This window comes from Penicillium bovifimosum (assembly GCF_028826915.1).
Source record: "Penicillium bovifimosum strain IBT 22155 chromosome Unknown utg000004l_segment0_segment0, whole genome shotgun sequence".
In the NCBI taxonomy this organism is placed as follows: Eukaryota; Fungi; Ascomycota; class Eurotiomycetes; order Eurotiales; family Aspergillaceae; genus Penicillium; species Penicillium bovifimosum.
Window position 1 is genome coordinate 527,498 of NW_026622713.1, and position 23,452 is coordinate 550,949.

Genomic DNA, 23,452 nt, shown 5'->3' on the forward strand with positions numbered 1-23,452 from the left:
GTCTCTTTCATTGCTTCATGTCTTTTGCTCGCCCCATATCATAGCGTTGCCTCACTTCACCGCCATCCTCTTTCCAATTCTTCATTCACGCCCCGGAACTCTAGACATGTACCGTGGGCTTGCTGGTTTCAACCTATTCTGTCTGTCCCGCAAGTTGCCATGTTTGGCGAGTTGCTTTTTGATATCATGTTCTCACCATATAACTAACACTCGGATGTAAACGAACTCGGTGTTGGTCTGTTCTAGTATGTACGCTTCGGTCATTGTTCGTTTCTAGCACATATCTTTATCTCATCGTTGAACAATCATCTTGATCTCCAAAGCCTTTCCGAACTGTGACTCACGCTCACGCTGTGCCTTCAAAATCACCGTCTATTACACTACTACTCAAGAAAAAGATCTAAATGTCCGTGCCCACCTCGTATGTGTCTCGGCGGCTAAATTGCTTGATATTCATGCACGATGTTTGTATTTTGTATCAAGGAGATTTGACCGTGATTGTTGGAGAAAATTCCGGCAAATTGATGTTTAACAATTTATCACTTGATTCACTACCTACCATTGACGCAGTGGCATCTCGCCAACCCCATGGGGTCGATGAAATGAGCCTGTTTTATGCTTTTATGGCAAATATCAAGACTTCAAGATCTTGGCATTCACCACTCTGTCCTATCTCGATTCGGTACAGCTGTTTACTCAGGCTATAGGGTAGAGGTATCCTGGACGGCGTTTGTCCAGACGTGAAGCTCCACCACAGACGAAGATCACCTTGTACATCCAATCACTAATTCAGTATAGAGGACTTATCTACTGAACGACTAAACGAAACTATTACCGGAAAAGCAACCAGGCCGGGACTAGAGAAAGAAGCCGAGGCGCAGGTATATACCCAATTCTACGGAAAATTCAAGGGTCTACTATGCCTAGTATCTTCCATACGATCGAGCCAAAATTTAGTTTCTTCAGGCTAGTGAGAATCGCCACATCCTTGTTATTGGCTGGGAAGGTCATAACGGTGGAGCTGAAGCCGAGAGAATCGTCACGAGATCGAAATAAAGGGGCCCAGGGGGATTCTTCAGGAAGATGGCTAATCAAAAGTTATATTAACCTCATCTAGTTAGCCTAACTAGTAGTCGAGACCATGTTACATTGAATTGCCGGCCTTCAAGCAATTGGGACCGCACCATGTCGGACAGTCGGATAGCCTCACCAGACGGAAAGCGTTTACGTATTATGTGAACGATCAACGAGGATGTGTTCCAAGGTTCATTCGGTCGATCAGGTATACAGTTCATTGTCGATCAGCGAGTATAACTAGTGGTATAAGTGAATAACTACTATGTGCCTGGCAGCCCGACTTCCCCGGCAAAAATCTGTGGGGAACCCGCTGAAGAATCCCCGCTTCCCCACACATTTTACCCAACTGTTACCCAACTGCAGTTCTATTAGCCATCTGCAGTCATTTTAGCCAACTGCAACCCTTTTAGCCAACTGCAGTATTGAGCCGGTAAGCTGGGAAACTCCAGGACTTGTAGTGTTGTCTCTGGAAACAGGCTCCAGCTCCACCCTTTCAACCACCCCAAGGATTACTGGACAAACTACACGGATCTGAATCGCTTCGACGTACAGGGGTAAAGGATAAATCCTCATTTCCTCAGAATATAAATAGAGGTAGAACGGCCTCGCAGAATGGACCAACTCAGGCTTTCCTTCCAGTTCCACCCATCCCGTTCACCCACATTCAACTCTCGTCAATCATCATGAAGTTTACTGCAGCTTTCGCCAGCCTCTTGGCCACGGCACTCGCCGCCCCTGCCGCCGAACCTGCTCTGGTGGAGCGTGCTACTGGCATCAACTACGTCCAGAACTACAACGGCAACCTCGGTGCCTTCAGCGCCAACCAGGGTGCCGGACAATTCTCCATGTACTGGGAGCAGGGAGTCAGCAACGACTTCGTTGTTGGTTTGGGCTGGACCACCGGTGCCGCCAGGTGGGTGCACTATATCCTTCAAAACATAAGTCAAGGAATATACTAACATGTATGCCAGATCTATTTCCTACTCTGCCAACTACAACGCCGCCAACTCGGGCTCTTACCTCGCTGTGTACGGCTGGGTCAACTCCCCTCAGGCTGAATACTACATCGTCGAGAGCTACGGCAATTACAACCCCTGCAGCTCGGGCTCGGCCACTGGCCTTGGTACCGTGTCCTCTGATGGAGGCACCTACCAAGTCTGCTCCGACCTTCGGGTCAACCAGCCTTCCATCACGGGAACTAGCACGTTCACCCAGTACTTCTCCGTTCGTCAGAGCAAGCGCACCTCTGGAACGGTGACTGTTGGTAACCACTTCAACTTCTGGGCTCAGCATGGGTTCGGCAACAGCAACTTCAACTACCAGGTCATGGCCGTCGAGGCTTGGAGTGGTTCTGGCAGCGCCGAGGTCACTATCAACTAAGCTATCTCTTAAGAGCTGAGAGAGGCTTAGTGGTCGAAGGGGTTTGAAAGCCGAGCTCTCTTTTCGGGTGGTGTGAGATGATCGAACTGGGGGTTTGGCATTTTCCAATGTCGAGAGTCGAGACCGTATATGGTGTGGCGGGGGTGGAGCTGGCGGCTGCTGCGTTTTCAACTCGCACAGACAATATTCTATGGGCCTAACCTTCAAAGCCCGACCTATCCCATAGCCCACTAGTGAAGGCCCGTAAGGCCGCCAATAAAGCCCATTTTCATGCAGAACTACTGTGTTGGCGTTCATAAACCTACTGATCGATGCCTGTCTTTTGAGCATCCCTAAGCATCATCTGACTGCTAACTAAGTACAATTCGGTGGTCACTGAGTGACCACCCTGTGCTGTGAGACACTCAGCGAGCGAGACTTAAGCTGACGTATGTGTTCCATTATGTGGAGACCTTGAAAGAGGCGCGAGGTACTTATACTGATATGGCATAGAAGTAGCTATAAGAGACACGTTTTGGAAGACGGAAATAAACTCGATTTGGACAACTGGCCAGCCCGATAGCTCAAATAGGAGGTAACGACAAGTAATACTTTAACAAGAGATAAGTGGAAAATAGGGAAACACGAAGAAGAGATGAAATTACTCCAAATAGAGGGGCGCAGAAACCAGCCAGGCCGCCGTAGCTCGAGAGGAAACGCCGTTTCGTAGATTGCAAAGTCGTGAGGCATGAGTTAGGTGATGTGGGTATAGGCAAGCTTTGCCTGAGGACGGAGGCGGTCTTGGGGGTATTTGGTTTGCATGTGTGTGCAGTCCAAATGTTCATCAAGACAGTGGTAGGTTCAAGGGAAGCGGAAGGCGGAAGAGAAAGATTAGAAGGCGAACGAAACAGATTTTGAGAATACCAAAAGTCTCTCGATGGCATAGTGATCAGGAAGCACTGCGCAGCCATAAGGCACCGGACACAAAGGGATGAAAGATATGGGAGGTGTAAGAGGTAAAGAGCCATGCGGAAATTCACCAATGAAGGCACCAGCAAGCGAGCTCGGCAGAATCTAGCGGAACTCGACTGCTGGTGCACATCCACGATCTTCGACATGCTTGAGTTCAAGTTGTTGGAACCTGTGCTATAGTTAGCATTGACACATCGGGCATTGTCGAACACAGTATGGTTACTTACCGCTCGCTCTTTGCATGGAAGTAGACCCCACTGACGGTTCCTTCAATCTGGTTGAAGCAAATGTAATAGAATCCCTCAAAACTGGCACCCGAAATAGTCCGGACCCGGTGATCGGGTACCAGGAACGACTCCTTCCATCTCATAAATATGTGCTCACGCTGGGTAAAGTTGCGGTATGTGAAGTCGGCTCGTTTGGCCTGTTTAGCCAAGGGACGCCAGGCAGGAAACCGAGACCAATGGTGTAGGTCGGTCTTTTCCGATGCGCCCCAAGCCTCATTACGAGTCTGGAAAGTGTGTTTGGTACCAATAATCTCTCCTTCGAAAAAGGTGGTCAAAGTAGGGTGGTCTTCTGTAAGGCCTGTGGGGAACAGCATTAGCTGGGCTAGATCCCATGCACGTCCCCGATGCGCACGAATCACATACCTTGAATGCGGAGATAACCGCAGAGGTAGGACTCAGCCATATCCACATGCTTAATCTCGACATCGACATTGTAAACCTGACGGTCCGATTGCTGTGTTCCAACGAACTTGCTGCCGGAACGAAGAAATGAAGTATGGTTCGGTGTAAGCTGCGACGATTAGCAGGTGACAGGAGATACTCCGAACAACTGAGGACCAATACTTACACGAACGTTAGAAAATTCCCAACTTAGAAGTGAGGACCCGGAGGAAGTTTCTAGCGACTGATTGGAAGGGCAGGTTGACTCGGCGGGTGAGGTAGCCCGGACGGGCTCATCCTCTTCGACACTCGTCACCTTCCCCTCCACCTTCAGCGGCTCGGGAGTACCGCCGGTATCAGATCGACTCGGGACAGAGGGCGCAATTGGAATCTCAGGTGATAATCCCTCAAGAGGGTCCCCGTTTGATGCGCTATCCGGTGTGTCGCGCCAGGTCGGAGTCCTGTCGGGCTCGGGTGGACATGTCGTGCGGGCGGCGATCGCCTCGGCGATCGAATCACTCGGTGTCGGCATTGCAGATCAGGGAAAGAGAGGGGACATCGAATCGAAGCAAGATGCTCCAAACCAAAATGAGAGCAAGAAGAGAAAAAAAATAGTAAGAGAGCAAGAGGGATGAATCATTCAAGATCAGCGAACTAAGTCCTTTAAGGCCTCAACGAGCAATGCGGGGACAAGCAGGTGGGTCAGCTGTTTCTGCGCCTGGCGCGGCGCCACTTCAATTGTTTAGGTAATGTAAATGCCTGAGGCAACGACTCGGATCGCGACTTCCATCTAGACTCTCACTCCACTGCAACACACCTCTCAGCCTCTCTGACCAAGTGAATCTTGCAAGCTCCCACAGGAATTCAGATCTGTCTAGAACCTCTTTGCAACGTACACGCCTCTTAAGACCACTTATCTCCAGCCTGCATGATCTGATCACCGTCCAATAGCTGATTCGCGAGGAGCTCACTACTTCTGCCGAGGCTGAGAGATATTCGAATGTGTGTTTGAGAGAATTATGGATTGAGCAGTTTCAAGCGCAAAGGCCATTGAGGGACTCAACTGGCACGAAACCTCAACCCAATGAAGCCGCGATCCCAAAATACTTCCCGATCTCGGTGAGAAAAACAGTGTCTCGATGACCGCCATTCCTGTGTCTGAGAGAAACCTTAAAGTATGCTGCCATGCAATGTTGGGAATGGCCTTTGGGTACAGCAGATGCACACACTCTGTGTGATTGGAAGCTGAATCACACTCAAGCAGAACAATGCTAGGTATCTTCTTTACAGATTTCTATTAGCCAACCTCGGAAGCGCTAGCACTCATGAAGACTGGAGCATCAATAATACAAGTCCAATGAATTCCAGACGAGATCAAACAGGCTAGTAAGGTGTCAAGTGCATGGCTGAGTGGTATAATTTATTCGTTTGGTGCTGTAGCTGAGTTCGCATCCCAAGAAACCCTCAATGAACGCCTAATGAGTATCTCAAATCAAAACCTCCCGTATCATCTTCATTTCAGTTGTGCGCTTGACGCTTAGATGGGCTTGATCTGTAAAGCGGCGAATGGTCAAACGATGCCCAAAAGGTGGGGAGCTAGGACTGATAACGGTACCTTGAAGTGGAGGGAGATGAGTGAAAAGACAAGAGCCTTTAGGTCCTGCACAAGGTAGTAGAAGACTCGAAGTCCTTCGGGATCGTCTGATTCGGTCACGTCGACTAGCGAGCCGATTTTGGCGGTCTATACGTTTAGAATTAGATTTGATCGCTGTGCGCATGAGGTATTCCGGCTACATACCTCAAAGGAGATGTGCTCGTTTCCAAGGCGAATCTCCAGCTCCTGACGTCCGTCTTTATTCTTCTGAGGCCACTTCGAGTCGTCCTCCCTAGACCGGGTTAGCGCCTGTATTCTTTCCGTTGGGTTATGGTTGCACACTTGAGGATTTCACTTTGCTTGATAATGCGCTTCACTTCCTCGACCATCGCATCGCTCACACACACTGGTCTCTATCAGCTTAAGTCCGCTTCGCCTTTGGGCGTGTAAGTCGCTGCTCACTTTCTTTGCGGATGAGGGAATCATTGCGGTAGTTCGAGTTGTTCGCATATCGTACGGCGGCACTGCTACCTTCGGAAATGGTGCGTAGATCAAACTCTGCGCGCAAGTTAGCAGCTGAATCCAAGGGCAACCACCTTCGTGCACTTACCTAGGAACTCATGTCCAAATCGCCCAGAGTGACCTGAGCTGTGAGGACCGTCAGCAGCTGAGGAAACCTGGGCTCACTCATGACATCCTTACTAGTATCTGACGTAGAAATTCTCATTCGACATCTTGGCGAAGCTCAATGGTAACAAGTCGTGAAATGCAAGATAGAGAGCAGTCGACGTCAAAGTGGCAGTTGAAAAGCGGCGGGTTGCTTAGTCATCCACACAGACGGGGCCAGATTAAGGGACAAGTTGATTGTCCCTCCCCATTGCGCATCATATAACCCTCTAATGATTTCAAGGCTGGCGAGGGGTGCTGTTTTACACTAATTGCTTGTTCTCGACATTTGGCGCAAACTCCTGTTTCTGGGAGAATTACCCCCTAGTGTATGTGTTGACTCCTACATGCTGATGTGTCCCCAAAACAACCCCGGAACTGACAACTTGCAGCTCTCTTTCGTTCCGATTCCCCCTACTCCACCACCATGGCGTCGTTTCTTGAGAATACCTACAGTCTGCTCCACGTGGACAACACTGCCGACCAACCGACAGTGCAGGAGTTGAAGCTGCAGCTGGAAAAAGGCAACGATGAGACCAAGTTGGAAACAATGCGGACAATTGTCTCCATCATGCTGAATGGAGACCCCATGCCGCAAATCCTCATGCACATCATTCGGTTTGTGATGCCATCGAAAAGCAAGCCATTGAAGAAGCTGCTTTATTTCTTCTATGAGATCTGCCCCAAGCACGATGCTAGCGGCAAGCTTAAGCAGGAGATGATTCTAGTCTGGTAAGGGCACCCCTGGCCATTGTCGCCTCTCCTCTTATGTCTAACACCGTTCTTTCCACAGCAATGGCATTCGCAACGATCTTCAACACCCCAACGAATACATTCGAGGCAATACCCTCCGATTCCTCACCAAACTACGCGAACCAGAGCTTATTGAACCCCTCCTTTCCTCCGCACGTTTGTGTCTGGAACACCGTCACGCTTATGTCCGCAAAAATGCAGTTTGGGCTGTGTCCTCTATTTTCCTGCACTCCGAATCCCTCATCCCCGACGCGCCGGAGCTGCTTCAGACCTTCCTCGAGTCGGAGACCGACAGCACCTGCAAGCGCAATGCATTTGCAGCACTGATGTCTATTAGCCATCAGAAGGCACTCGAGTATCTGCGCACGACATTCGACACGATTCCCAACACAGATGAGTTGCTGCAACTAGCAGAATTGGAATTCCTCCGGAAGGATGCAGTACAGAACACTCAAAATAAGGTGGGTTTGGGTGGCTAACCATCATTGTGTCGTCCTCACTAACGAGAACTAGTCGAAATACTTAAAACTCATGCTCGAGCTCCTCGATGCCTCCACAAGCACCGTCGTTTACGAAGCCGCAACGTCTCTTACCGCCCTCACAAGCAACCCTGTTGCCGTCAAAGCCGCTGCGGGCAAGCTGATTGAACTCGCGATTCGGGAGGCTGATAACAATGTCAAGCTCATTTGTTTGGAACGCGTGGACCAGCTCAGGATTCGCAATGAGGGTGTTTTGGATGATTTAACCATGGAGGCTCTGCGGGTTCTTAGCAGCCCTGACATTGATGTCCGGAGAAAGGCTCTCAACCTTGCTATGGAGATGGTTTCAAGCAAGAATGTGGAGGAGATCATCATGCTGCTTAAGAAGGAGCTTGCAAAGACGGTCGACGGAAATTATGATCAGGTATGCCGTACAGTCACTATGCACCAATCAAGCGATGCTAACGAACCGGACAGAATTGCGAGTATCGCCAGGCGTTGGTGCAGTCAATACACTCCTGCGCCATCAAGTTCTCCGAGATTGCTGCCAGCGTTGTTGATCTCCTGATGGATTTCATTGCCGATTTCAATAGCAACTCTGCCGTCGAAGTGATTTCGTTCGTCAAAGAGGTTGTGGAGAAGTTCCCTGACCTGCGTGGGTCGATCGTTGCCCGCTTGGTTTCGACTTTAAGCGAGGTTCGGGCTGGTAAGGTCTATCGCGGAGTTCTTTGGGTTGTTGGTGAATACTCCCTGGAGGAGAAGGATATTCGGGATGCTTGGAAGACGATCAGAGCCAGCCTGGGTGAGATTCCCATCTTGGCATCCGAACAACGGCTTCTGGATGAGGTCCCGGATGACAACGCCTTGCTTATGGAGCAGGCCAACGGCCAATCCAAGGCCGCGCCCACTGGATCGCGAAAGGTGCTTGCAGATGGTACCTACGCCACCGAAAGTGCTCTCACCAGCCAGTCCGCGGCAGCCGCTCGCCTGGAGGCCGTCAAAGCTGCGCAAAAGCCTCCCCTGCGCCAGCTGATCCTGGACGGCGACTACTACCTGGCAACCGTGCTCTCTTCGACTTTGACCAAGTTGGTTATGCGCCATTCCGAGGTTTCTCAAGATACAGCCCGCACCAATGCTCTCCGCGCCGAGGCTATGCTTATCATGATCTCCATCATGCGTGTTGGCCAATCTCACTTCGTCAAGGCCCCTATTGATGAGGACTCAGTCGATCGTATCTTGACCTGTCTGCGCTCGCTCGCCGAATTCTCCGAGAAGAAGGAGCTCGAGGCTACTTTCTTGCAGGACACGCGGAAGGCATTCCGCGCCATGGTGCAGGTTGAAGATAAGAAGAGAGCTGCCAAGGAGGCAGTGGAGAAGGCGAAGACTGCCGTGCAGATTGACGACGCCATCCCCATTCGCCAATTCACCAAGAAGAACGCTGTCGAGGGCGGCGAAGAGATCGAAATGGACCTTGTCAAGGCTACCGGCGGTGATTCGACTGTGGAGGATGTATCTTCAAAACTCAGCCGGGTGGTGCAACTGACCGGTTTCTCCGACCCGGTCTACGCCGAAGCCTATGTCACTGTCCACCAATTCGATATTATTCTTGATGTATTGTTGGTTAACCAAACCACGGAGACTCTGCAGAATCTGTCTGTGGAGTTCGCAACCCTCGGTGACCTCAAGGTCGTTGAGCGACCATCCACCAACAACCTCGGCCCGCGTGACTTCCTGAACGTGCAGGCTACAGTCAAGGTTTCATCGACCGACACCGGCGTTATCTTTGGTAACATTGTGTACGATGGCGCCAGCTCTACCGAGACTCACGTCGTCATCCTCAACGACATCCATGCCGACATCATGGACTATATCCAGCCTGCTCACTGCACCGAAACTCAGTTCCGGACCATGTGGACTGAGTTCGAATGGGAGAACAAGGTCAACATCAACTCCAAGGCCAAGACTCTGCGTGACTTCCTTAAGCAGCTGATGGATAGCACCAATATGGCCTGCCTGACGCCTGAGGCTTCTCTCCAGGGCGATTGCCGCTTCCTGAGCGCGAACCTCTATGCTCGCAGTGTATTTGGTATGTACCCCCCTGACAGCTTCCCTTCTATGAGAAATGATTACTGACTATATCACTAGGCGAGGATGCCTTGGCAAACCTGAGTATCGAGAAGGAAGGAGACGATGGGCCGATTACAGGATTTGTGCGCATAAGAAGTCGCTCACAGGGTCTAGCACTGAGCTTGGGCTCTCTGAAGGGCCTCAAGGCAGCGGCTGCATAAGTCAATGTTTTTCCAGCGGTTTGCGGTCTATATCATGCTTTTTTCCCCTCTTTCTCGTGTTCTATTCTCTTCATTTTCGAGACGAATTTGGTTACTTATATGTCTCTTTATGTGTAGATGGGATGGATGTCTCATCGGGAGTAGTGGATAGAAAACAATGTTTTAAATCTTTCAAGCGTATAATAAGCGTATGGTTAGTAGTGTCTACAGTCTACTACGATATCTACATTACACCCCTTGTCCTACATGTAGATACTGCAGTAGTCGGACTTGTGCCTGTGGAATGTTGTCATAGAGATCGATGCAGGGACCACTTACCACGGGCCCACCGGAACTCCGCGGCGGCGCGGCCTATGCGCATCTCTTTGTCTTATCCTTAGCCTCCATTCGGAGTCCTCCGCTTTATCAATAATGTCCTGAGATTCCATCCTTATTCAACATGACATCCCTAGACGAATCGCAGGAGCCGCACGACATGACTCTCATTGTTGACCAATCTGTTTCGTTAACCGTCAGCGCGGACTCGCTCTTCATTCGCGGTATGCACTGTTCCATCCCCGGCACGCTGGCAAATGCTTACCTATACTGTAGATGACCGCTCGACTCACAAGAAAGATCGTCGCTGCTGCGGATTGCTCCATTCTAGTAAGTTTGTCCAGCCCATCTCTGCGTTATGTCGCGCAATGCTGTTCAATGGAATCAGTCTGACCGAGCTATTGCGCGCACTTGTAGAACCAGAGACGAACCATGCTATTTCGCTGTACAACATCCTCGGCGCCGAAGTCACTGCTTCCAATCTTGTCATCGCGTACGCACAGCCCGCTGCCAAGGACAATGTTTCCGTAACAACCGTCCAATACCAAATCTCCGAAAAAGAAAAGAAGGCCGTCGAGACATGGGTTACGAGGCTTCTTTCTCTGGCGTATGGCAAGGCGATCCGTGGCAAGCGGTTGAAGGTGTTGGTCAATCCATTTGGTGGGAAGGGGACAGCTGCGAGCTTGTACCAGCGATATGCGGCGCCAGTTTTCGCCGCGGCGAAATGCCAGGTCGATGTACAGCAGACCGAATACAGGGGCCATGCTATTGAGATTGCGGAAAAGCTCGATCTTGACGCCTACGATGCAGTCGTTTGCTGCTCCGGCGACGGTTTGCCCTATGAGGTTTTCAATGGACTGGGCAAGCGGCCGGATGCTCGGAAGGCGCTGGCCCAGATCGCCGTTACGCTGCTCCCATGTGGCTCTGGGAATGGGTTGACATGGAATTCCTTTGGGACTGGTAGCGTCTCCATTGCGGCGTTGGGCATTGTTAAAGGGCTGAGAACACCCTTGGACTTGATCTCGATCACGCAGAAGGATTCGCGCACACTCTCTTTCCTCTCTCAGTCATTTGGCATCGTTGCCGAGTGTGATTTGGGCACGGAGAATATTCGCTGGATGGGCGCTCAGCGGTTCACATACGGTTTCCTAGTCCGCTTGTTGCGGCAGACGATTTGGCCTTGTGACATAGCCATCAAGGTGGAAATTGGCGACAAGGAGGCGATTAAAGCGCACTACGCTGCATGGTCTACTCGCCCAGAGCAGCCGGATGCTGACAGCAAACGCTTCGAGATCGCAGCTGAGTCCCCGGGTTTACCAGAGCTGAAGTACGGCACAGTGACAGATGAGCTGCCGTCGGGATGGGAAGCTGTCTCCGGCGAAACGATGGGGAATTTCTACGCTGGAAATATGGCTATTATGTCGAAAGACACAAACATGTTCCCTGCGACATTGCCGGACGACGGCCTCATGGACGTGATCACCATTGACGGTAAAATCAGCCGTGGCACAGCACTTAGCATGATGAATGAAGTCCCCACGGGTCGCTTCTTCGATATGCCAGACATGCACCTCCGCAAGGCGTCCGCATTCCGTCTAACTCCTCGCCAGAAAGATGGCTACCTCAGCATTGACGGTGAACGAATGCCGTTCGAGGCATTCCAGGCTGAGGTTCACCAGGGTCTGGGTACTATTCTCACCAAATCGGGTCGTTCCTACGAGGCACCAGGTCCCCTGATGAGCTGAGCTTTGAATCACCTAGAACGCAAGCCGCCGTTGGCTATCGACCTATCATTCCGTGGAGTCGGCTTTTTCCTTATATATCCAGTGCTTTGCCCAGTTCTTGCATTCACCTTTGATACCCTAGCGCAGAAGAATTGGCGCTTTGTCAATATGTCTTAAGAGACACTCGAAACTCTGTGACCAGACTGTACAGTTACAGCGAATGAAACAGAGCCATGCGAATACAGTCTTGTGGCCGATAGCTTTTACATTGTATCTTTTAATTTTGCTCCAGCTGTTCCCAAACAAGAGAACCAGCGATGGACTCAATCGCTAGCACGCTGTACAATCAATTCAATTTGTTTATACAAATCCATAGGAGTAAATCACTCAAAACCACCCCATTCCTCCTCATCCTCGTCCTCCTCCTCAACCTCCCTCGTCCTCACTCCCCACTCAAACAACCGCTCATCCTGCAAAGCCTCCGCAGCCCTCGTCCGAACAGGCTTGTAAGCACTCTCAGCGCGCAGCTTCTCCAACGGCCTCAGAATAAGCTCCATAGGCACATCACCCTTAATCTTCCGTTTCGTCTCCTCACCTTCGGTCTCCACCTCCTCAAACTCCAGAACCTTCTCCAACTCATCAATCCAAATATCAATAAGATGGTACCGCAGTCCATCCGGACCATGCGGCATAGGAACATAATTCGGATCCCCCTCCTCCGTATCCTGATCCTCATCATAGTTCAAAGGACAAAGCGGACCCTCCTCAATGATAGCAATATAAGCCGCCAGATCAGGGTATTTAGCCTCAAGATCGTCTCCCTCTTCCTCTTCCTTCTCATCCGCAGCTTCAGTCTCATCCTCATCCTGCTTCTTCAACTTCTTCCCACGACCCTTAGCAGCATCGTCCCTCTTGCGCTTTTTCCCGTCGCTCTTTGCCGACTCGTTCTTCAGCAGGACCTCAAATGCAACACCGACATAGAAACGGATCAGCATCAGGTACTTGTCCAGACGGATGCGGTCTAGTGCGTGGAAGTCGCGGCCGATGGTGATCCAGAAGGCGCGCAGGAATCGGTGCAGGGTTTGGTGAGGCAGGGAGGGGACGAGGGTGTAAGAGAGCGCGCGGGCGAGGGCTTGTTGTGTTAGGGGTCGGTCGGAGTGGTAGAAGCCTGGTAAAGAGGATTAGTTTCTGCTGGATTTTTGAATTTTAAGGGGGAAATGGGGCTCGTACAGTAGAACAGGCCTTTCCACAATTTGAGGAGGTCGACGAGGGTCAGATCGGTGCGGGAGCGCACGAATTGGGTTAAGGAATTGAGGGCCTTGTCGCGGACTTTGCGTTCTGTATTTGGGATATAGATATTAGTCTTCGTCTTCTTCCTGTGATAGGATCGTATATAGGTATGTCCACATACCACTTGAACCGAGCTCCCTGACAAAGGGAGTTTTTTGGCCGTCCATTTTGTATGGTTTCTTTTTTTCTATCTCAATTGGTAGGAGGAATTGGAAATGCTCGTTGGATATCGGGGTATCGTTGGAGGTGGTGAGGTGGTCTCAAGGTAGATAGAGACTACCTTTGGAGATATACTGTCAATCAGGTTCGGTTTGCAACTCGAGACTATCGAAATGCTGTCTTTATTCAGGATCCAACTTGAAGATTGCGATAAATTACTTTTTTTTTCTTGCGATAAAGTGTTTGCATTGTTTGTTGGGGAGCTCCGGATTTGATTAGCTAATGGATGTTGCCTGAGGCTACTAGTGGCCTGAGGCAGAATGCTTGTTTTTACCGGAGTACATCTCCGTTAGGAAGCTTGAGCATGTTCAGGTTGTTAGTTGGACATAGGTTAGTCGTCTCTGTGTTGCTCAGATTGACTTGCTGACTGCTAGTCTGCTCAGTGAGAGTCTTTGCTCTATGCGCAAGAGATATCAGTAGCTCACATCTGTCAGTATAACAAGGACTCACCCATAGTCTTTCCAGAGCTGTCAATGCTTCTAGTTGCCATTGAGCGACTACGCAGTAGTACGGAGTACTCAGCATAGAGTTGGCCCAGACACCAAGAGCTGTAAGCTGCAAAGATAGTCAAAAGTAACACAAGCTTCGTGTACAATTAACCGTTACTTAGTGATGTAAAACGCCCTTGAAACCATACAGGCACAATAGACATACCTAGTGCAAATGAAAATATTGCCATCCATCCATCCAATCCAAAAATGTATCCGAACTGCAGCTGAAACAAGGCGCAGCAAAGGGAATCACATACGCGAGAAGAAATGAGAGAAAAAAATGAGAGAAAACACCGTAAGAAATGAGAATCATCCAACCCGTGGATGTGGTCGAGCCAGCCTGCATGTAATGCCCGGAACGACCTCGCAAAATATCGCCAATGATTTTTAGTTCAAATGTTTTCTGTCCCAGTCATCAATGAGCCTTGATACCGCCTTGAAAGAGACAGGCTTCGTAAGGAACACGTCCACTCCCGAGTCCAATGCTTTGGTCTCATCGCGTGAACTGCTGAGTCCAGTAAATGCAATGATAGTTGCTGGGACACAGCCCTCCCGTTCTTTTTCAATCGCTCGGATGGCGCGCGTCGCTTCAAATCCATCCATGACCGGCATCGACAGGTCCATGAAGATAAGGTCGTAGCCTCGCAGCATCCGTTCGACTGCATCGACGGCTGCTCGGCCGTTTTCTGCTTTGTCGAGGACCACGAGTCTTCGTCTGTCCAGGAATGTCACCAGCAGGTGGAGGTTGATACTGTTGTCATCGACCACCAAGACTCGAGGTCTGGTTCTCCCGGGTGATTTGCCAGAATAGCCTGGGCCGGTAGAAAGAAGAGTCGACGAAGAAGACAACGAGTGACCGGGCATCTCTGGGCGGGAACTGGCAGCAGGATTATGCCCTGCGGGATCCATGGAGTCGCAGGGCTTTCCTGTGGGGTCTGAGGGGTCGACAGCTGGGCGTGCAGCAGCTAATCGTTCTGGGAGGACGCTCTCGTCTGTGAGGTCCTGCGGTTGCGGGACAGGTGACGCTGGCTTCGGGTTAAGACAATTCAAAATGGCCCTGCCCAGTTTCTGTGGACCGCAGGGTCGATGGAGGATTGTCAAAGGGCTAGTAAGATATGCCCATTTCTCTCTAGGGTCACAGTAGCTGCTTGAGTCGCCGCAAAAGACGAGCAAGTTTGGTAATCCAGTGGGGAAATTGCGCATGTCTTTTGAAGACAGATCCCTCTCATCGGCAAACAGTATATCAACGTCTTGGTTGTCGGACAAAGAAACCAGCTGCAACCCATACCAATCTGTCATATACCGGGCTATGGAAGCCCAGAAAGGATACTGACCGAGATCTGAAGGATCAACTCCCCAGATCGCGGCGCGTTTGTCTGTTAGCTTACCCCGAAGCACCTGAGAGGATGTCTTGGGTATCTCTCGGTCCGGGCTTCCCTCGTGGAACGTTGGTTCTGAGCTTTTTTCTTCCGTTGAACGCTCGAGCGGAAGAGACACTTTGACAGTAGTGCCTTTGCCCTGTCTGCTTCGGATCTTGATTTTTCCGTTGAGAGTTTTCACAATGCCGCGAACAATTGACAGACCAAGGCCGGTACCTACTGACAGTGTATCCTCCTGTGCGAATGGAGTGAACAAGTGCTTCCGGAGGTATTCTTTTGAGATTCCCTTGCCCGTGTCTGAGACGGTCAATGTCACCATATCCTCGAGTCCCTGGTGTCGCGAGCGAGTCTTATTGCGTTCAGTGGTCTCGATAGAAATGCAGACTTGGCCCTTACTTGTGTATTTTAAGGAGTTTCCAAGAATATTCATGACCAGACGTCTCAGCGATCCTGGCTGGACTTTGTACATCCAGGCATTGTCTGGAATATCAACAACCACATCCACTTCCGGAATGGGTTCAATTTCGTCGTCCTTCGGTCTCAAGTGGGAATGTGAATCTGACGAGACAACTGCATGGGGGCTGGTCCGGGTGGATGAGATCGTTGAGTGGGAATGACCTAAACACACACTTTCCACAACATCCTCTATCAAGAGAGACACATCAGTCGAGACCAATGGATCCAAGCGCGTCACATGGTCCTCCGGGGGTTTCGATTTCCAAGGATCTTTTCCACGCTTGAAGATCTTTTTGTGTCTCTCCAATGACATGATTTTGCTGAAGTCAAGAACTTGGTTCATCGTATCCAAGAGTGTGCGGCCGCATGCATTTATCGTATCAAGAAGGGTGTCCTGGTACTGGTCCAGGTTCGTGCTGCTCATGAACTCGGCGCCAGCTAAGACACCATGTAGAGGACTTCGTAATTCGTGAGAGATGCTGCTAATAAAATCGCCCTTTTGGCGGTCTGCGATGACTGATTCAACGCGACTGTATTCGGTCATGATAGAAGACCCGAAGGCAAAGATTGAGCTCAGATCAACGGCCTGACTGAAAACTCGCGTTGGCTGGGGAGTCCAACAGAAACACCCGGCGAACCACTGGGAGTCTGTGGCATTCCATAAAGGTACAAACATGACCTGACTTGCTTCAGGAAAGAAGTCATTCAGTTTGCTGGTCTCTGAGGGCCGAGACTTCTTCCTTTGTTTTTGAGATTCGTTGGCGGACTGTTCTTCTGCAGTGGAAAAGGTCCCATCGCGATGGAAAGACCAGAGTCTCCCTTTGGGATAACGCCGCGTCAATTGCTTCAAGAAGTCATTGTCCAAATTGACAGCTGGGTCAGACAATGTCGAGCTTGCCTGGTATGAGAATGGGTCATTTCGGGTGGAAAATGCGAGGATTGGAGCGTGATCTGCGGGTTCAGAGGAGTCGTGGCCATCTGCGACGTATTCGGAGGTATTGTCGTTGACCCCCAGGAACATCACCCCGCCAGCACCATCCAAGTCCAGACTCTGTCGTAAGAGATTTGCGGCTCGTTGAAAAAGCCAATGATTGCTGCCCGATGACTCCCCCGAAATACTGTTGCTTCGTTGGGAGTCCTGGATCGAATCCGCTGCGCTTGTAGGGGCACTTATTTCACTTTGATTGGGCTCTGGACTCAAAGACGGTATGCGATCTTGGGAGGTCACTTCCCCACCTTCAGATCGTGTTGGTCGCCCCGAGTCGCTGGGTTCAGACCGTGCGGATCGTCTTCCCCTTGGATGAGAGCATCTGGATAGCAAGCCAGGTGATACGCTCCGTCCTGAGCTGATCGACGGACTGGACATGCGAGCATTGCTGGCAAAACTGGAGTTGCCATCGACAAAGAGATGGAGACCACGCGACAGCCGCGAGGCACGTCGTCCTTCTATCGCCTGACGGCTCACGAGTAGATAGTCCATGACCATCTCCGCCACTCTCCCTAGTGTACCCTTCTCGATATCCGACAACCCGTCGCGGGGTTCTGAGTCGAGTACGAACAGGCATCCCAAATTGATCCCGCTGTCACTCGTTAGGGGCGTCCCGGCATAGAAACGAGAGTGCGGCGCTTGCTTCACGAAGGGCAATTCACTGAAGCTTCCTTCTTCTTGGAGGTCGTTGACGATCAGGAAAGGATATACCCCATCTTGGGAATCAATGGCCACTGTTTGCTGGTCGAGTGAACGTGTTAGTCCGTTATGCTCTTGAGCTGGTAGGATTCAGGGCCTTAGGTACCTGACATATATTCCAGGCACTTGATAATGTCGATGTCCCAGTGAGGAGCTCATCCTCTTCCCCTTGGGGCGAGGTTGAGCTCCCAATATTCGTGTTTCTTGTAGCTTCGGCCAATATGAATTGAGAGTCGGTATTCAATATACTTTTGTTGTCGAGACAGATCTGATCAGAATGTGTTCTATGCAAGTTTAGAAGGGAAAGATGTACGTAATAAAGGCCCGCTGTGCATTCAAGCGAAGCGCAGCTAGTTGTGCGAAAGAAGTCAAAGTTGTATTTGGACTAGATGGAGCGCTAGCTTCGGTGGAATTGGTTTCTGAAGAAGAGGCATCAGGTACACCAGGAATCGGAACTCTTGACAGGTCCGCTGTAGAGGCCACATGCTCATCAAATTCAGATGTGGCATTCAGTACCGCTGGGTTTCCCGGCTGGAAATAACGATATACCTCGCGAGTCTGACGATCTGCTTGATAGTCACACAACTGTCTATCTGAATCATTCATAATCCAAAGAGCACGAGTAGGGGGGAGGCGGGGATGTAAATTATATCTTCGATGGCATGAGAGTACGGGAGTGACAGCGGATTGTTTCTCAAAAGGGGAAAAGTCAGCTATAGACACCACCTGTTTTTGGCCCTACGTCATATGGCACGTGACCAGCCAGTCTTTGTGTCATTGGTAGGAAAATTCGCTAAATGGCGCGTGAGGGGTATGATGAACATGGCAATATACCTGTTGTGCCTTAGTTTTTGTCATGGATCGACATAAGCCTTCAGTGCTAATCGAGCTTAGATGGTTACTCCGGGGTTTTTTTCCATCCTCCCAGCCCACCCCGGAGCCGAAAGTTGGGGGGCAGAGGGTCTGGATTCTAGGTCCATTCCCAGGGCTACGGGTTATATCGTGAAGAAAGATTCAGTTGTGAGATTTGAGCCGCAGATGGCCGTCAGCAGGTTATTGTGAGATGGCTTACGTATCACCAGAATGGTGGCGTTGAGGGCAATCTCCTACCCCTGGACATCACGTGTTTGAATTTTGCCTAAAATGGAAAGCAACGTCATATGTTTGTGAGGCGATTCTTAAGCCAAACAAATCAAACACATCGCTTTTAGTATCGAAGAGCATCCTCGGTGAGCATGGGAATTCATAGTAGCCATCCGCCGAAGAATTAACTATGGAGCATTGTGCCAAGTAAAATAAGTCATAAAGTGCTTGATTTGGATAAGAAAGAGCCTACAGATTACAGGCAAACGAGTATTAACTATCCGTACATTGAGAGACTACCAAAATCCAAACAATAATAGGAGGGAACATAGCGTGAAATGAAGACTCAAGAGTAGGAAATCGACTGGGGGTATTATGCGAAAAAAAAAAAAAATCAGATGATAAGAACCGCCAGAACGCTGAGAGAGAAAAGGACAGAGACTGTGGCTCGCAGGACTGTGTAGGGCGCAAAGGATAAGGTGATAAGCCACCCTTAATCCTCATGATCTTGAGCCTCATCAGCAGGGACCACGACCAAAGCAGTGATAACATGGCCAGTCTGCCAGCCCTGGTCAAGGAGCGGTTTCTGCTCATTCAGCAGGCGACCCAGATAAGCGATTCGTACGCGCGCATTATTCTTGAGCTAAGCCGCAAGATCAGCACAAATCCACATATCGGAACAATGGACGATGGAACGTAGAGAGAGGAAACCAACCTTAGCTTTCTGATGCACCTTCCTTGCCAGAAAGCCGACGCTCTGGCTCTTTCCAGTAGAAATCAAGATATCCCGACCTTCACGATCACTCAAACGAGCAAGAACACTGATCAAGTCCCGCTCACTGGTCTTCCCTTTCTCGTCACGACAACGCTCAATATCCTGGGATAACAACTCATCCCCAGAACCATCATCTGTGGCGAGCTTATCATCCGAAAGCGCAACGGCCCCATCCTCACCATAAACAGCACCACTTTCGTCCTCACTCCCAGAAGAAGTGACCATATTTTCCGGATCATTAACCACGCACTGCGGAAGCCTGTAAAGCACACCGTGCTCATCATAGCAACCCTGGCACAGATCCCCGGTGGGGAGCGTAATCCCCGCAGCATCGATTATGCTCTGCGCGAGGACCAAGTCGCCGCTGCGAACCAGCGTAACCACCGTCGAGAGGGCAGCCCAGATCTCGGGTCTACCGGTAACACGCGTCTCGAAGAATTCGATCCTCTCGCGATCCAGCTGCTCACGCGTCCACGTCCGTCGCTTACTTCGCCATACACGCGACCGAATGGGCTGATTGTAGTGCTCGTTCAGAGGGACGTCTGGGAAGCGCGGTGTTCGTCGCCTTGGCGCCCTAGTGGTCTCTTCGGCATGTTGATTTGGTGTTGGTTGTGAGATGTGCTCCTGTTGGTCGGAGGGTCGGTTGGTGACATTGCGCGACAGCACGGAGGCGACGCAGCCCTACGTTGGAAGGAGTTGAGGGTTAGTTATGTTTTTATGGGTCCTTTGTGGAGTATGGGATGGGAGAGACGGGCTGGGCACGGAGTCGTGTGTGACATGCGATCAGCAGCCGCCAAGACATGCGCCCGGTCTGTCTTGAGATGATATTGTATGGGCTCTGGGAATCAGGGTCGGGTTCTTACCATCTTGCTCGCAAACTAGCTCCCCCATATGAGGAGGGGAAAGTAGCGGGGAGAGGGGGCGACGGCGCGGAGCAATGGCGGTCTCCACGTTCTAAGGCGACTAGATCCTCGAGGCTGCGGAGCACAGACCTTCTCCGTATGGAAGAAGCGGGAATGAAGGCAAAATATGGAGGCAGCTGTGAACGAAACAGCAATGGAAATGTGATAAAGGACAAAGGAAAAGAGAGAGGCACAGAAGTACATTCCGGAACGCTGGTGATGTCAACACGATTCGTTTCGTTGATCTTGGACCGGCAGGTCTCCCGACGGTGACACGGCGATCAACATTGTACAGACTACAATTGCTTAATTCAGTACATGCAGGGCTACATAACTACTGTGTAGTATTAATATTTAAAATACAAAGAGATATTTCTCATTGAAGGATGTGGACGAACTCAAAACTCGTCATCCTCGTCATCACTACCAAAGATAGCTTTAAAAATAGCATCGCCAGGCCGCTCTGCCTCCAGGGCTTCATTGCGCTCTGGTTCAATAGCGGGTGGCGGCGCTCTAGCAGAGAGGCCATTTGCAGACGGATCGGATCCGTCGGCCCCTGGTATATAGCCTAATGAGTCCATGAGAAGTTGGTTCATGACTTCCTGGGACACTAATTCCTTGGGACCGGTGTCAGCTTGGAATCCAGCGGACTCGAACCGCGTACCCGGTCCGGCGCTGGAAGCCGCAGGTCGTTCTGTGGGGTCAAGCTGCACATTGTTTGGTGGCTTGACGTTGAAGCGCTTGCATAATAAACGGGATGGGTAGAATTCTATGGTGCTTCGGGTCATTTGACCGAACATGCCGATTTTGGCAGCTGCCACTGCGGGATCATCTGGTTTCTCGGCAGGTTTGCTCAGCACAGATTCTGCAGAGTCGGGCGCGTCAGAGACAATCTTAGGTGCAGAAGAGGACGATGTAAATCGGGATGCCATGGCCCCGGACATGGGTTTGAAGACCTCTGCAGCTCGGCAGAACTCCTGCATCTCTATTACCCAGTTATCGGTGCTGGCCCCATCCGCCCGTTCTGGAAGGGTAGCACGAGTCCCAGCACTAATCTCGAGAAACGCCCGGTAGCGTGCACGTTTGCTCTCATCTTCCTGATAAGGCATCCATCCGCTCACGGCCCGGGCTAGAGCTAGGGCGGCGGTCTGCTTGTCGAGTTTCGGAACGAGGTCCCAAAGATCCTTCCGTTTTTGCGCTTCGGGAAGTTCGTATCCTTTAGGTGCCTTTTCTCCTAAAGCCGGGGGCAAATTGGTTTTGCCGGTGAGTCTGGCAATCTTCTCTCGTGCTTCGGGTGTCATCCAATCGAATATAGACTTGCCAGGCAGTTGAGCCTCACCCAGAAGTGCTGCTCTTGAGGCGGGATCGAGCGCCGAGGCTTTTGCAGCATCGGCTGTTGAGACATAGTTCTGTCGGTCTCGTTTTTCTGCCGAGACTTGCTTGGTCGATTTCCAATCCTCGGGTATGACAGGTGCGTCATATTTCTTCTCTGAGATCGATAGGGTTGAAATGGCATCCGCAAGAACGAATCCATCTAGGGGCAGACGTCCGTCACGGCACTTCCTGAATCCCCCAGACCCTCGTGAAGCTGCTACCTTCTTCGATATGAACACGGGCTTCGATTTCAAGAGTGGATTGGCTGACGCAATTGTTGGTTCTGGTTTGACCTTCTTCTTTTTCTTCTTGTCCCCTCCGATAGTCTTGTTGTATGAGATCTGTGGGCCTAAAGAATAAGGGTCCTCATCGTCCGACCCAGTGTCATTGAGAGGGCCAACGCCTAATCCCCCAGAACGCGCTACCTTTGGTTTTGGTTGATGGGATTTCCCCTGTATGGCCAAACGGCCCCCGAAGAATGAGTCGGATTCCTCGGCGGGAGCAGGTCCTATAGCGTGAGACTCCAGCCGCGATTCACCTTCAAACCCAAGGCCTTTGCGGTCGGTCTTGCGAATGAAAGCAACCAGGGGTGGGTTTTCAGGCGCAAAGAGGTACGTCTCCTGGGCATCGGCGGCTGGGGCAGAGGTATCGCCCAAATCAGCTCTACGCCGCACTTTTGGACCGATGCCCTGGCCTTCGCGCCAACCCATCTTTTTCAGTAGTTTCACTCCCATAGTTTCTCCGCCGGTTTTCAATATGTCCATCAGACCTGCTCTTCGTGTGGCATCATGCTCGGTTCCGAAGCCAGCGAACTCATCGGCGGTCTGTAACTGTCTGGCTTCTTCTTGCTCTCGCAGGTCTTCCGCGTCCATGAAATCCTCGGGTCGTTTCATTTCCTCCTTCTTGGCGCGGTTCTGGCGTGATGATACAAAGGTTGCGGGCGTCCATCCTTCTTTTGAGCCGACAGAGTTGAAGTACCTGTAAAGTATCAGTGGTTATTCTTCCAAAACCTGTTATTCTCCGGGTCGCTCACCCCGCGCTGAATCCACCGGTGAAAGCACCGTGGAGACGTTTGTTCCCATGTTCATCTTTCACTTCCTGCTTCCATACTGGTACGAAGGAACCATCATCGCGTACTCCCTCGTCCAGTGGGGGTAATGGGGTTCCGTAGAAGGCGTATGGGGATTGCTCCGCTTGGAGGTCGGCCTCAAGCGCTGCGCGAGTACGTTTCAGGGCCATAGTTTTGAAATGGGATAGTCGCCCATGAGGTGGAATTGGTCACGTCATTGGCATATCAGAACAGCCTGCTGTGGGAGAATTCAAGGTCAAAGAGTTGGGGTTGCAGCATCAATTGCAGCATCAAGGGCTCTTTACTGCGGGTTTACACCTGAGGCCCAAATCATGTGACTTATGTAGCTCTGTATGAGTCAGCAGTTCTCGTCCGACCCGGGCGGTCCCGCTTTTAGCGTGGTTAGCGCAGTTAGCGCGGTTTGCTAGTGTATTCTTCATACAGTATGCATGATTAGGTATTGGCTAGCCGCGGTACCATTTCTCGAACTAGCTAGCATCTTCGGAGTATGGGATTTATTTCGACATGACCCTTGCACATACGCAGTAGGCTGCATGCAATGAATAGTATGGAGACACGCGTTAAGACCACCACGTGCTGAAGACCTCGCAACTAGTGGAGCGTTTCTCCAAATAGATCGGTGTATTTTAATATTCGATTGATTGGCTGATATAATACGCGAATGTAATCGCGCTAAAACCAGTGAGTTCCAGGTTTCCAAAACAACCCTAATCCTTAATCAACACGACCTTAGCCCCTGTAGATCAATCTAGAGCTACTGAAGGGTACAAGTTCCGAACTATGTACACAGTAATAGGTAGTTGACGAAATA

The 23,452-nt window shown here is 50.7% G+C and overlaps 9 protein-coding genes across 9 annotated transcripts; 3 read left to right on the forward strand and 6 right to left on the reverse strand.

Annotated features, from left to right (window-relative positions):
* Positions 1 to 1,760: 1,760 nt before the first annotated feature.
* Positions 1,761 to 2,457, forward strand: N7515_004482 (glycoside hydrolase family 11 protein; the record flags this gene model as incomplete). The annotated part of the gene is made up of 2 exons (XM_056665226.1): positions 1,761 to 1,990; positions 2,049 to 2,457. The coding sequence occupies 2 exons, from the start codon at positions 1,761 to 1,763 to the stop codon at positions 2,455 to 2,457; spliced, it is 639 nt and encodes a 212-aa protein (XP_056522176.1).
* Positions 2,458 to 3,510: 1,053 nt separating this feature from the next.
* Positions 3,511 to 4,608, reverse strand: N7515_004483 (GID4/VID24 family protein; the record flags this gene model as incomplete). The annotated part of the gene is made up of 4 exons (XM_056665227.1): positions 3,511 to 3,577; positions 3,636 to 3,993; positions 4,059 to 4,206; positions 4,264 to 4,608. 4 exons carry the CDS (start codon positions 4,606 to 4,608, stop codon positions 3,511 to 3,513), a joined length of 918 nt encoding a protein of 305 aa, XP_056522177.1.
* Positions 4,609 to 5,613: 1,005 nt separating this feature from the next.
* N7515_004484 (mago nashi family protein) lies at positions 5,614 to 6,361 on the reverse strand (the record flags this gene model as incomplete). Its single annotated transcript, XM_056665228.1, has 7 exons — positions 5,614 to 5,628; positions 5,692 to 5,817; positions 5,875 to 5,962; positions 6,013 to 6,076; positions 6,133 to 6,228; positions 6,281 to 6,313; positions 6,358 to 6,361. 7 exons carry the CDS (start codon positions 6,359 to 6,361, stop codon positions 5,614 to 5,616), a joined length of 426 nt encoding a protein of 141 aa, XP_056522178.1.
* A 402-nt stretch (positions 6,362 to 6,763) lies between these two features.
* On the forward strand, positions 6,764 to 9,856 carry N7515_004485 (coatomer subunit beta; the record flags this gene model as incomplete). Its single annotated transcript, XM_056665229.1, has 5 exons — positions 6,764 to 7,068; positions 7,130 to 7,550; positions 7,603 to 7,992; positions 8,046 to 9,654; positions 9,714 to 9,856. The coding sequence occupies 5 exons, from the start codon at positions 6,764 to 6,766 to the stop codon at positions 9,854 to 9,856; spliced, it is 2,868 nt and encodes a 955-aa protein (XP_056522179.1).
* A 439-nt stretch (positions 9,857 to 10,295) lies between these two features.
* Positions 10,296 to 11,916, forward strand: N7515_004486 (uncharacterized protein; the record flags this gene model as incomplete). The annotated part of the gene is made up of 2 exons (XM_056665230.1): positions 10,296 to 10,395; positions 10,448 to 11,916. The coding sequence occupies 2 exons, from the start codon at positions 10,296 to 10,298 to the stop codon at positions 11,914 to 11,916; spliced, it is 1,569 nt and encodes a 522-aa protein (XP_056522180.1).
* A 362-nt stretch (positions 11,917 to 12,278) lies between these two features.
* N7515_004487 (ribosomal RNA processing 1 family protein) lies at positions 12,279 to 13,352 on the reverse strand (the record flags this gene model as incomplete). Its single annotated transcript, XM_056665231.1, has 3 exons — positions 12,279 to 13,063; positions 13,126 to 13,233; positions 13,307 to 13,352. 3 exons carry the CDS (start codon positions 13,350 to 13,352, stop codon positions 12,279 to 12,281), a joined length of 939 nt encoding a protein of 312 aa, XP_056522181.1.
* A 930-nt stretch (positions 13,353 to 14,282) lies between these two features.
* Positions 14,283 to 18,023, reverse strand: N7515_004488 (GAF domain-containing hybrid sensor histidine kinase/response regulator; the record flags this gene model as incomplete). The annotated part of the gene is made up of 3 exons (XM_056665232.1): positions 14,283 to 17,459; positions 17,524 to 17,665; positions 17,731 to 18,023. The coding sequence occupies 3 exons, from the start codon at positions 18,021 to 18,023 to the stop codon at positions 14,283 to 14,285; spliced, it is 3,612 nt and encodes a 1,203-aa protein (XP_056522182.1).
* A 970-nt stretch (positions 18,024 to 18,993) lies between these two features.
* On the reverse strand, positions 18,994 to 20,141 carry N7515_004489 (uncharacterized protein; the record flags this gene model as incomplete). Its single annotated transcript, XM_056665233.1, has 3 exons — positions 18,994 to 19,143; positions 19,216 to 19,956; positions 20,139 to 20,141. 3 exons carry the CDS (start codon positions 20,139 to 20,141, stop codon positions 18,994 to 18,996), a joined length of 894 nt encoding a protein of 297 aa, XP_056522183.1.
* Positions 20,142 to 20,575: 434 nt separating this feature from the next.
* N7515_004490 (uncharacterized protein) lies at positions 20,576 to 22,790 on the reverse strand (the record flags this gene model as incomplete). Its single annotated transcript, XM_056665234.1, has 2 exons — positions 20,576 to 22,529; positions 22,585 to 22,790. The coding sequence occupies 2 exons, from the start codon at positions 22,788 to 22,790 to the stop codon at positions 20,576 to 20,578; spliced, it is 2,160 nt and encodes a 719-aa protein (XP_056522184.1).
* Between the last annotated feature and the right edge of the window lie 662 nt (positions 22,791 to 23,452).